At 31.4% G+C, this 14,037-nt stretch overlaps 1 protein-coding gene across 1 annotated transcript in view; it reads left to right on the forward strand.

Annotated features, from left to right (window-relative positions):
* Positions 1-14,037, forward strand: part of plekhh1 (pleckstrin homology domain containing, family H (with MyTH4 domain) member 1) — a 78,841-nt gene that overhangs the window by 40,669 nt on the left and 24,135 nt on the right. Inside the window, exons 12-18 of the mRNA XM_062040075.1 lie at positions 732-868; positions 943-1,053; positions 1,117-1,203; positions 1,264-1,425; positions 3,646-3,726; positions 11,314-11,493; positions 11,551-11,662. Of these exons, the coding sequence (XP_061896059.1) occupies positions 732-868; positions 943-1,053; positions 1,117-1,203; positions 1,264-1,425; positions 3,646-3,726; positions 11,314-11,493; positions 11,551-11,662 (870 nt within the window). The remainder of the gene's footprint in view (positions 1-731; positions 869-942; positions 1,054-1,116; positions 1,204-1,263; positions 1,426-3,645; positions 3,727-11,313; positions 11,494-11,550; positions 11,663-14,037) is intronic.

The following is a 14,037-nucleotide window of genomic DNA, read 5'->3' on the forward strand; positions in this document are numbered from 1 at the left end:
ACAGCTTAGAGTCATACAACTTGGTATGTGACACAACACAACTGTTAGCATGCTAACTTGCTAACATTAGCATGCAAACTTTTTGAGCTGGTTTTGCAACCGTTTACACCAGAGTCATATAACTTGGCATGTGACATTTGTTAACTGTTAGCATGCAAACGATAGCATGCTAACTTTTTTTTTCAGCTAATTTTACACATTTTTCTTTAATTCCCCAGCCATACAGCTTAGAGTCATATAACTTGGTATGTGACACAACACAACTGTTAGCATGCTAACTTGCGAACATTAGCATGCAAACTTTTTGAGCTGGTTTTGCAACCGTTTACACCAGAGTCATATAACTTGGCATGTGGCATTTGTTAACTGTTAGCATGCAAACGATAGCATGCTGGCAAGCTAACTTAAGCATGCTAAGTTTCTCCATCTAATTCTACATTTTTTTTCTATATTTTCGCGGCCATACACCTTTTGAGTCATATAACTTTGTATATGAAACATGCTAACTGTTATCATGCTAACGTTTGCACACATGCTAAATGTTAGCATTTTAATGTAAACATGGCAACGTTTTAGGCTAGCTGTGTAGCTCATTTTGTACAGTTTACACCTAAAACTCTCGGATTCAGACACTCGGCACCATCTTCAAAGCACGGCGGCTTCCGGTGACGGTCTGGGGCACAGAGAGCAGGCCCATTAAAATTTCTAGTTGACATTATTGTTCCTTCTAGGTGTGTCCACGTCCTCCATTAGCTCAGAGAGCGATTACGCGATCCCACCCGATGCGTACTCTCTGGACAGCGACTACTCGGAACCGGAACACAAAGTCCAGCGGACTTCCTCATACTCCTGCGAGAGCGCCGGGCCCGTGAGTAGGACTCCACCAGCCCGGGTTCTTTTGGGTCGCGTTGTGTTGACGTTTTGACGCCGCGTGGCCCTCAGGAGACGCTGGAGAAGTCCGGCTACCTGCTGAAGATGGGCAGTCGGGTGAAGGCCTGGAAACGACGCTGGTTCATCCTGAAGAACGGAGAGATTCTCTACTACAAATCTCCCGTGAGTCCGATTCCTTCTAAGGTGGAGAACTCCTTCCGACTTTTGTGTGTGTGACGCCTTCAGAGCGACGCCGTCAGGAAGCCTCGGGGTCAGATCGAGCTCAACTCATCTTGTCGCATCCTCCGCGGCGAAGGAGCGCACACTTTTCAAGTAAGTCGGAACGTTCGCCGATGTTAGCGTTTCTTCCACACGATTTTCCCTTCCGACCAGCTGCTCACGGAGAAGAAGACCTTCTACCTGACGGCGGATTCGCTCAACATCCTGGAGGAGTGGATCCGGGTTCTGCAGAACATCCTCAAAGTGCAGGCCAGCAGCCCGATCAGCGCCGAGTTGGCGTCCGCTAAGCCCAGCGTCAGAGGCTGGCTCACTAAGGTCAGCCAAACTTAGATGCTAACGTTAGCATGCTAGCAGTTAGCATGCGTCAAGTAATAATTCGTATGAATTCAAAGTGTACGCATGTAAAATTAGCTTGAAAAAGTTAGCATGTGTCAAGTAATAAGTCATGTGACTTTAAAACGTATTAGCTAAAAAAAAAAAATAGCATGCTAACAGTTAGCATGTGTCAAGTAATAAGTCATATGACTTTAAAACGTATTAGCTAAAAAAAAAGTTAGCATGTTAACAGCTAGCATGTGTCAAGTAATAAAGTCATATGACTTTAAAAGGTATTAGCTAAAAAAAAAAGTTAGCATGCTAACAGTTAGCATGTGTCAAGTACCAAGTTGTATGACTCAGAGATGTTTGGCTGTAAATTTGCTAAAAAAGAAAGGTAGCATGCTATGTTGCTAACGTTAGCATCAGTCAAGTACCCAAATACATGAGTCTGAGGCGTTTGGCGACAACATTGGCTAAAGAAAAGTTAGCATGCTATAATGCTAACGTTAGAATGCTATCATGCTAACTTTTTTTTAGCCAATGTTATAGCCAAACGCCTCAGACTCATGTATTTGGGTACTTGACCGATGCTAACGTTAGCAACATAGCATGCTAACTTTTTTTTTAGCAAATTTACAGCCAAACATCTCTGAGTCATACAACTTGGTACTTGACACATGCTAACTGTTAGCATGCTAACTTTTTTTTTTAGCTAATACCTTTTAAAGTCATATGACTTTATTACTTGACACATGCTAACTGTTAGCATGCTAACTTTTTTCAAGCTAATTTTACATGCGTACACTTTGAAGTCATACGACTTATTACTTGACGCATTCTAACTGCTAGCATGCTAACGTTAGCATGAGTCAAGTACCAAGTTATATAAATCTGAGGTGTTGGGCTGCAAAAAATGTCAAAAAAAAGAGAGCAAGCTAATGGTAGTATACTAGAATGCTAATTTTAACATGCTAACAGTTAGAATGCATCAAGTAATAAGTCACATGACTTTAAAACATACGAATGTAAAATTAGCTTAAAAAAAGTAAGCATGCTAACAGTTAGCATGTGTCAAGTACCAAGTTATAGGACTCTGAGGTGTTCGGCTGTAAAATTAGCTTAAAAAAGAGTTAGCATCCTAGAATGCTAACATTAGCATGAGTCAAGTACCAAGTTATATGAGTCTGAGGCTTTGGGCTGCAAAAAATGGCCTAAAAAAAGTTAGCATGCTAAAATGCTAAAATTAGCATGAGTCAAGTAGCAAGTTATATGAGTCTGAGGCTTTGGGCTGCAAAAAATGGCCAAAAAAAAGTTAGCATGCTAAAATGCTAACGTTAGCATGAGTCAAGTAGCACGTTATATGAGTCTGAGGCTTTGGGCTGCAAAAAATGGCCAAAAAAAAGTTAGCATGCTAAAATGCTAACGTTAGCATGTGTCACGTACCAAGTTATATGAGTCTGAGGCTTTGGGTTCCAAAAAATGGCCAAAAAAAAGTTAGCATGCTAAAATGCTAACGTTAGCATGAGTCAAGTAGTAAGTTATATGAGTCTGAGGCTTTGGGCTGCAAAAAATGGCCAAAAAAAAGTTAGCATGCTAAAATGCTAACGTTAGCATGAGTCGAGTACCAAGTTATATGAGTCTGAGGTGTTGGGCTGCAAAACAATAATAATAATAATAAAAATAGATTGTATTTTTAAAAAGCACTTTACATTGCGTAAACAACCTCAAAGTGCTACAATGTATTAAAAATAAATAAATAAATAAATAAATTAATTAATTAATTAAAACAATTTAAAAAATTAAAAATAAAATAAAAATAAAAATAAGAAAAAAAATAAAAATAAAATAAAGAGATAATAAAAAATAAATAAAAATAAAAACTAGAACAGCCAAATAGCTAAAACTAGTATACATATATCTAAAAAAAAAAGAGACTTTTTAAAAAAGAAGGGTTCTTAAGCCTTTTTTAAACGCATCCACAGTCTGTGGTGCCCTCAGGTGGTCAGGGAGCGTTCTTCGTTCCCTAAACGAAGGATTTGTGGCGTTGACGCTCAAACTCAAACGTGCAGACACCTGCTGGTCACGTTTAAAATAGCAAACAACAATCATAATAGAAAAATAACGCCGACATCTAGTCTTATCAATCAATCAATCAATGTTTATTTATATAGCCCTAAATCACGAGTGTCTCAAAGGGCAAAACCTTTCTGGCCCCAGGTGAAACACGGACACTCTAAGCTGGTGTGGTGCTGCCTGCTGGGAAAGATCTTCTACTACTTCCGCCAGCAGGAGGACAAGGTAAACAAACACAGCTAATTAGCAACTAGCGTGCTAATTGGCTGGAACAATGCTAGAGGTTTTGATTCCACGCATGAGCCTACATTATTAGTAATAGTGTGCTCGGCATTTAGATGCAAAATGACCACCAGGGTGGGCAAAAACAAACAAAAAAACATTAACAGCTGTGGCTGTAGGCAACCTCTTTTTTTTTTTTTTCATGAACACCACAAGATTGCATTTGGAATAGTGCAAGCACTTTAAAAAGTTACTTTGCATACTTTGTATTGTTGTTCCTCGCCAACTCACTAGTTGGCACAGCAGTTTGCTCCACGTCGCCATGACAACCTTAGTTGTGTTGGGCTACAAATTCCTTTCCGCTTTCTCATGCACTTCGAATCATTATCAAAGTTCAATTGATGTAGTGGAACCTCGATTTAAGACGTTTTTAATTGTGAGGAGAACGGACTTTTCTGTAAAAACATGCCAAAGCGGACTTATTTCACAGATTACCTTTTGTTCAGCGGCGCTTCTTTCAAGAGCACACACCCTTCCCCTAATCCTCTCTGTCGGCTCCTCCCCTCTCGTGAACTGCTCGTTTTGACGTTGTTATTGTAAGTGGTTTTTCCCTATTTTAAATGTTTATTATTGTAGCAATGTGGTTGTTAAAGGTAAGTATTTTTGTGGTTGCCGATCGTTTGTGAGGGCACCAAAGGGACTTTGGTTTGTTGACAAGGAGAAAGTTGATCACCTTTTTGTTATATTTGTTTGATACTCAGCAGTGTTTCTTAACCATAGGGCCATTGTCGGGCCGCCAAAAATGCATCTGTTTACTCAGTTGTGATACACATTTCTACCACCAGTGGCAGTAATGAGGATATCCAACAAACAGAAGAAGTCTGGAGCGAAAGTCAAAGAAAAGTTTCTTCAGCGCAAAAAATTAAGACTAAAAGTGGTGAAGCTGCGTTTTCATTTGCACTTGAATTTTATTTACAGTTTATTTAGGAAGCATATATATTAAAAAGTATTTATTTTAAAATGTAGTTAGATTTTATGCATTTTTTATTTTAACTATTTTAATTATTAGTATTTTATTAATTCAGTTATTATTTATTTATTTATTTTAGCACTGTAATTATTGAACAAGATACAATTTAGTTAGTCTGGAGTGAAATATTTCTTTAGCGCAAAAAATTAAGACTAAAGTGCATTTTCATTTGCACTTGAATTTTATTTACAGTTTATTTAGGAAGCATGTATATTAAAAAGTATTTATTTTAAAATGTAGTCAGATTTTATCCATTTTTAATTTAATTATTAGTATTTAATTAATTCAGTTATTTATTTATTTTAGCACTGTAATTATTGAACAAGATACCATTTAGTTAAGTTAAGTTAAGTTAAGTTATGTTAAGTTAAGTTAAGTTAAGAAACCTGATATACAGTGCTGTATAGTACTTTATATGGTGTTCAAAAGGTACAAACCGCCACTAAAATAGGGATTTTTGTGAAGGCTGGAACCAATTATTCATATTTAATACACATTTCTACCACTAGTGGCAGTAATGAGGATATCAAACAAACAGAAGAAGTCTGGAGCGAAAGTCAAAGAAAAGTTTCTTTAGCGCAAAAAATTAAGACTAAAGCGCGTTTTCATTTGCACTTGAATTTTATTGACAGTTTATTTGGGAAGCATGTATATTAAAAAAGTATTTATTTTAAAAAGCAATTCGATTTTATGCATTTTTTAAATTTAAATTATTAGTTGTCATTTTTTTAATATAATCAATTAAGTTATTATTTATTTATTTTAGCACTGTAATTATTGAACAAGATACAATTTAGTTAGTCTGGATTGAAATGTTTCTTTAGCGCAAAAAATTGAGACTAATTTGCATTTTCATTTGCACTTGAATTTCAGTTACAGTTTATTTAGGAAGCATATCTATTAAAAAGTATTTATTTTAAAATGTAGTTAGACTTTTTTCATTTTTGTTTTAATTATTTTAATTATTAGTATTTTATTAATTCAGTTATTATTTATTTATTTTAGCACTGTAATTACTGAAGAAGATACCATTTAGTTAAATTAAGTTAAGTTAAGTTATATGGTGTTAAAAAGGCACAAACCGCCACTAACAATCATCCATGCCACACCCACTTCAAGTCCACTACTTGAAGTGGGTGTGGCATGGATAAAGGAAGCATATATTTAGGAAGCATATATATTAAAAAGTATTCATTTAAAATGTAATTAGATTTTATCCAATTTTATTTTAATTATTAGTATTTAATTAATTCAGTTATTTATTTAATTTAGCACTGTAATTATTGAACAACACTTTGAGACCAATGTCTTGAAAAAATATATCACTCTAGAATCAACACAGTAGTTAATACTATGATCAATGTTAATTCAAATACTAAATGTGGGTTATAAATAATAATGGAAGTACAATTGTTTGTATATAGTATATAAATTGGTACAAAGGTTTAACATGTCTACAAGGATATTTCACATGCCTTTACTGTGTATATAATTGAACTGTGTTTATGTTATGTATAATGTGTATTTATAATATGTTGTACAATGGACATTCAATAATTTTCGGAAGTTTATTTTGTACTTGACATTGTTTTATAGGGTTAGGCGCAATAAGTGTTCAACTTCAGCCTAAAACCCTTTCGGTCTGCAACATTTTCATTTTCAATTTAAGAATGTACAACTGTTTGTTTATTTTGTTGACGATTGACCGAAGAATAATAAACTTGAAAATAGGGACTTTTGTCCAGGCTGGAAACAATTATTCATATTTAATACACATTTCTACCACTAGTGGCAGTAATGACGATATCATTTGCACTTAAATTTTATTTACAGTTTATTTAGGAAGCATATATGTTAAAAAGTATTTATTTTAAAATATAGTTAGATTTTATTCATTTTTATTTTAATTATTAGTATTTTATTAGTTCAGTTATTATTTATTTATTTATTTGAGCACTGTATTTATTGAACAAGATACAATTTAGTTAGTCTGGAGTGAAATGTTTCTTTAGCGCAAAAAATTAAGACTAACGTGCATTTTCATTTGCACTTGAATTTTATTTACAGTTTATTTAGGAAGCATAGATATTAAAAAGTATTTATTTTAAAATGTAGTTAGATTTTATGCATTTTTTATTTTAATTATTAGTATTTTATTAATTCAGTTATTATTTATTTATTTATTTTAGCACTGTAATTACTGAACAAGATGCAATTTAGTTAGTCTGGAGTGAAATGTTTCTTTAGCGCAAAAAATTAAGACTAACGTGCATTTTCATTTGCACTTGAATTTTATTTACAGTTTATTTAGGAAGCATAGATATTAAAAAGTATTTATTTTAAAATGTAGTTAGATTTTATGCATTTTTATTTTAATTATTAGTATTTTATTAATTCAGTTATTATTTATTTATTTATTTTAGCACTGTAATTACTGAACAAGATGCAATTTAGTTAGTCTGGAGTGAAATGTTTCTTTAGCGCAAAAAAATAAGACTAAAGTGCATTTTCATTTGCACTTGAATTTTATTTACAGTTTATTTAGGAAGCATATATATTAAAAAGTATTCATTTAAAATGTAGTTAGATTTTATCCATTTTTATTTTAATTATTAGTATTTAATTAATTCAGTTATTTATTTATTTTAGCACTGTAATTATTGAACAAGATACCATTTAGTTAAGTTAAGTTAAGTTAAGTTAAGTTAAGTTAAGTTAAGTTAAGTTAAGTTAAGTTAAGTTAAGAAACCTGGTATACAGTGCTGTATAGTATTTTATATGGTGTTCAAAAGGTACAAACCGCCACTAAAATAGGGACTTTTGTCCAGGCTGGAACCAATTATTCATATTTAATACACATTTCTACCACTAGTGGCAGTAATGACGATATCAAACAAACAGAAGAAGTCTGGAATGAAAGTCAAAACATATTTCTTTAGTGCAAAAAATTAAAACTAAAGTGCATTTTCATTTGCACTTGAATTTTATTTACAGTTTATTTTGGAAGCATATATATTAAAAAGTATTTATTTTAAAATGTAGTTAGATTTTATTTTAATTATTAGTATTTATTTAATTCAGTTATTATTCATTTATTTTAGCACTGTAATTATTTAACAATATACCATTTAGTTAAGTTAAGTTAAGAAACCCTGATATACAGTGCTTTATAGTACTTTATATGGTGTTCAAAGGGTACAATACTTCAGTAAAATAGGGACTTTTGTCCAGGCTGGAACCAATTATTCATATTTAATACACATTTCTACCACTAGTGGCAGTAATGACGATATCATTTGCACTTAAATTTTATTTACAGTTTATTTAGGAAGCATGTATATTAAAAAGTATTTATTATAAAATTTAGTTAGATTTTATCCATTTTTATTTTAATTATTAGTATTTTATTAATTCAGTTATTATTTATTTATTTTAGCACTGTAATTATTGAACAAGATACCATTTAGTTAAGTTAAGTTAAGTTAAGAAACCCTGATATACAGTACTGTATAGTACTCTATATGGTGTTCAAAAGGAACAAACCGCCAGTAAAATAGGGATTTTTGTCCAGGCTGGAACCAATTATTCATATTTAATGCACATGTCTACCACTAGTGGAAGTAATGAGAATATCAAACAAACAGAAGAAGTCTGGAGTGAAAGTCAAAACATATTTCTTTAGCGCAAAAAATTAACACTAAAGTGCATTTTCATTTGCACTTGAATTTTATTTACACTTTATTTAGGAAGCATGTATATTAAAAAGTATTTATTTTAAAATGTAGTTAGATTTTATGCATTTTTTATTTTAATTATTTTAATTATTAGTATTTTATTAATTCCGTTATTATTTATTTATTTATTTTAGCACTGTAATTATTGAACAAGATACAATTTAGTTAGTCTGGAGTGAAATGTTTCTTTAGCGCAAAAAATTAAGACTAAAGTGCATTTTTATTTGCACTTGAATTTTATTAACAGTTTATTTAGGAAGCATATATATTAAAAAGTATTCATTTTAAAATTTAGTTAGATTTTATGCATTTTTTATTTTAATTATTAGTATTTTATTAATTCAGTTATTATTTATTTATTTATTTTAGCACTGTAATTATTGAACAGGATACAATTTAGTTAGTCTTGAGTGAAATGTTTCTTTAGCGAAAAAAAATTAAGACTAAAGTGCATTTTCATTTACACTTGAATTTTATTTACAGTTTATTTAGGAAGCATGTATATTAAAACGTATTTATTTTAAAATGTAGTTAGATTTTATCCATTTTTATTTTAATTATTAGTATTTAATTAATTCAGTTATTTATTTATTTTAGCACTGTAATTATTGAACAAGATACCATTTAGTTAAGTTAAGTTAAGTTAAGTTAAGTTAAGTTAAGAAACCTGATATACAGTGCTGTATAGTACTTTATATGGTGTTCAAAAGGTAATAACCGCCACTAAAATAGGGACTTTTGTCCAGGCTGCAACCAATTATTCATATTTAATACACATGTCTACCACTAGTGGCAGTAATGACGATATCAAACAAACAGAAGAAGTCTAGGGTGAAAGTCAAAACATATTTCTTTAGCGCAAAAAATTAAGACTAAAGTGCCTTTTCATTTGCACTTGAATTTTATTGACAGTTTATTTGGGAAGCATGTATATTAAAAAAGTATTTATTTTAAAAAGCAATTCGATTTTATGCATTTTTTAAATTTAAATTATTAGTTGTCATTTTTTTAATATAATCAATTAAGTTATTATTTATTTATTTTAGCACTGTAATTATTGAACAAGATACAATTTAGTTAGTCTGGAGTGAAATGTTTTTTTAGCGCAAAAAATTAAGACTAAAGTGCATTTTCATTTGCACTTGAATTTCAGTTACAGTTTATTTAGGAAGCATATCTATTAAAAAGTATTTATTTTAAAATGTAGTTAGATTTTTTTCATTTTTGTTTTAATTATTTTAATTATTAGTATTTTATTAATTCAGTTATTATTTATTTATTTTAGCACTGTAATTACTGAAGAAGATACCATTTAGTTAAATTAAGTTAAGTTAAGTTATATGGTGTTCAAAAGGTACAAACCGCTATTAAAATAGGGACTTTTGTCCAGGCTGGAAACAATTATTCATATTTAATACACAGTTCTACCACTAGTGGCAGTAATGACGATATCAAACAAACAGAAGAAGTCTGGAGCAAAAGTCAAAGAAAAGTTTCTTTAGCGCAAAAAATTAAGACTAAAGTGCGTTTTCATTTGCACTTGAATTTTATTAACAGTTTATTTGGGAAGCATGTATATTAAAAAAGTATTTATTTTAAAAAGTAATTCGATTTTATGCATTTTTTTAATTTAAATTATTAGTTGTCATTTTTTTTAATATAATCAATTAAGTTATTATTTATTTATTTTAGCACTGTAATTATTGAACAAGATACAATTTAGTTAGTCTGGAGTGAAATGTTTCTTTAGCGCAAAAAATTGAGACTAATTTGCATTTTCATTTGCACTTGAATTTCAGTTACAGTTTATTTAGGAAGCATATCTATTAAAAAGTATTTATTTTAAAATGTAGTTAGATTTTTTTCATTTTTGTTTTAATTATTTTAATTATTAGTATTTTATTAATTCAGTTATTATTTATTTATTTTAGCACTGTAATTACTGAAGAAGATACCATTTAGTTAAATTAAGTTAAGTTAAGTTATATGGTGTTAAAAAGGCACAAACCGCCACTAAAATAGGGACTTTTGTCCAGGCTGGAAACAATTATTCATATTTAATACACATTTCTACCACTAGTGGCAGTAATGACGATATCATTTGCACTTAAATTTTATTTACAGTTTATTTAGGAAGCATATATGTTAAAAATTATTTATTTTAAAATGTAGTTACATTTTATTCATTTTTATTTTAATTATTAGTATTTTATTAATTCAGTTATTTATTTATTTTAGCACTGTAATTATTGAACAAGATACAACTTAGTTAGTCTGGAGTGAAATATTTCCTTAGTGCAACAAATTAAGACTAAAGTGCATTTTCATTTGCACTTGAATTTTATTTACAGTTTATTTAGGAAGCATATCTATTAAAAAAAAGTATTTATTTTAAAATGTACAATGTAGTTAGATTTTATTAATTTTTTAAAAATTATTAGTATTTATTTAATTCAGTTATTATGTATTTATTTCAGCACTGTAATTATTTAGAACAAAATGACTAATTTATTGAGTATAGTACTTTATATGGTGTTCAAAAGGTACAAACCGCCACTAAAATAGGGACTTTTGTCCAGGCTGGAACCAATTATTCATATTTACAATGTTTCTTAATGGTGAAATTTGCTTCATTGTACAAACTTGTTGAATTACCAACCCTGTTCAAGAACCGATTAAGTTTGTGACTGGAGGTTCCACTGTATTACGTCTTTACGCGAGCCAACGTCCTCTGCAGTGGACATGACGTCTGAAACTCTGACCAAATACACCCAAAAACAACGCCACGTGCTCTCTGCAGTTTAGTCAGGTGAAGGTGTCTCCCAGTGTCCTCTAGGTCAGCTGCAGGTGTGCGAGGCGTGGGTGCAGGAAGTGGATCGCTCGTGCGACTCGGACGAGGACTACGAGGCGGGGGGGCGCGGCGTCTTGTCTTCTCACCGCACCTTGGTGGTCAAGCCCCCCGACCAGAGCCCCACCTACCTCCTCATCGGCAGCAAACAGGAAAAGGTATGGCCGACCGCCGCGCTCGCACGATGGGGGGGTCAACGAGCACTTTGTCCGCAGGACACCTGGTTGTACCACCTGGCTGTGGCCGCAGGAAGTGGCGCCCACGTGAAGGTGGGCACCGAGTGGGAGCGGCTCATTGGCAGACTGCTTGATGCCAAAGGAGACGCAGGTGACACAATCATACCTTTTTACTCACCATCATACCTTTATACTCACAATCATACCTTTTTGCTCACCATCATACCTTTATACTCACTATCATACCTTTATACTCACTATCATACCTTTATACTCACAATCATACCTTTATACTCACTATCATACCTTTATACTCACAATCATACCTTTATACTCACTATCATACCTTTATACTCACAATCATACCTTTTTGCTCACCATCATACCTTTATACTCACTATCATACCTTTATACTCACTATCATACCTTTATACTCACTATCATACCTTTATACTCACAATCATACCTTTATACTCACAATCATACCTTTATACTCACTATCATACCTTTATACTCACTATCATACCTTTATACTCACTATCATACCTTTATACTCACAATCATACCTTTATACTCACAATCATACCTTTATACTCACTATCATACCTTTATACTCACTATCATACCTTTATACTCACTATCATACCTTTATACTCACTATCATACCTTTATACTCACAATCATACCTTTATACTCACTATCATACCTTTATACTCACTATCATACCTTTATACTCATACTTTTACACTCACTATCATACCTTTATACTCACAATCATACCTTTATACTCACTATCATACCTTTATACTCACAATCATACCTTTATACTCACTATCATACCTTTATACTCACAATCATACCTTTATACTCACTATCATACCTTTATACTCACTATCATACCTTTATACTCACAATCATACCTTTATACTCACTATCATACCTTTATACTCACAATCATACCTTTATACTCACTATCATACCTTTATACTCATACTTTTACACTCACTATCATACCTTTATACTCACCATCATACCTTTATACTCACTATCATACCTTTATACTCACTATCATACCTTTATACTCACTATCATACCTTTATACTCACAATCATACCTTTATACTCACTATCATACCTTTATACTCACAATCATACCTTTATACTCACTATCATACCTTTATACTCACTATAATACCTTTATACTCACTATCATACCTTTATACTCACTATCATACCTTTATACTCACTATAATACCTTTATACTCACTATCATACCTTTATACTCACAATCATACCTTTATACTCACTATCATACCTTTATACTCACTATCATACCTTTATACTCACAATCATACCTTTATACTCACTATCATACCTTTATACTCACTATAATACCTTTATACTCACTATCATACCTTTATACTCACAATCATACCTTTATACTCACTATCATACCTTTATACTCACAATCATACCTTTATACTCACAATCATACCTTTATACTCACTATCATACCTTTATACTCACTATCATACCTTTATACTCATACTTTTACACTCACTATAATACCTTTATACTCACTATCATACCTTTATACTCACTATCATACCTTTATACTCACTATCATACCTTTATACTCATACTTTTACACTCACTATCATACCTTTATACTCACTATCATACCTTTATACTCACTATCATACCTTTATACTCATACTTTTACACTCACTATCATACCTTTATACTCACTATCATACCTTTATACTCATACCTTTATACTCACTATCATACCTTTATACTCACTATCATACCTTTATACTCACTATCATACCTGTATACTCACTATCATACCTTTATACTCATACCTTTATACTCACTATCATACCTTTATACTCACTATCATACCTTTATACTCACTATCATACCTTTATAGTCATACCTTTATACTCACTATCATACTTTTATACTCACTATCATACCTTTATACTCACAATCATACCTTTATATTCACTATCATACCTTTATACTCACTATCATACCTTTATACTCATACCTATATACTCCCTATCATACCTTTATACTCACTATCATACCTTTATACTCATAACTTTATACTCACTATCATACCTTTATACTCACTATCATACCTTTATACTCACAGTCATACCTTTATATTCACTATCATACCTTTATACTCATACCTATATACTCCCTATCATACCTTTATACTCACTATCATACCTTTATACTCATAACTTTATACTCACTATCATACCTTTATACTCACTATCATACCTTTATACTCACAGTCATACCTTTATATTCACTATCATACCTTTATACTCACTATCATACCTTTATACTCACCATCATACCTTTACACTCACTATCATACCTTTATACTAACTATCATACCTTTGTACTCATAATCATACCTTTTTTAATCACTATCATACCTTTATACTCACTATCATACCTTTATACTAACAATCATACCTTTATACTCACAATCATACCTTTATACTCT

Source organism: Entelurus aequoreus, linkage group LG03 (genome assembly GCF_033978785.1).
Source record: "Entelurus aequoreus isolate RoL-2023_Sb linkage group LG03, RoL_Eaeq_v1.1, whole genome shotgun sequence".
In the NCBI taxonomy this organism is placed as follows: Eukaryota; Metazoa; Chordata; class Actinopteri; order Syngnathiformes; family Syngnathidae; genus Entelurus; species Entelurus aequoreus.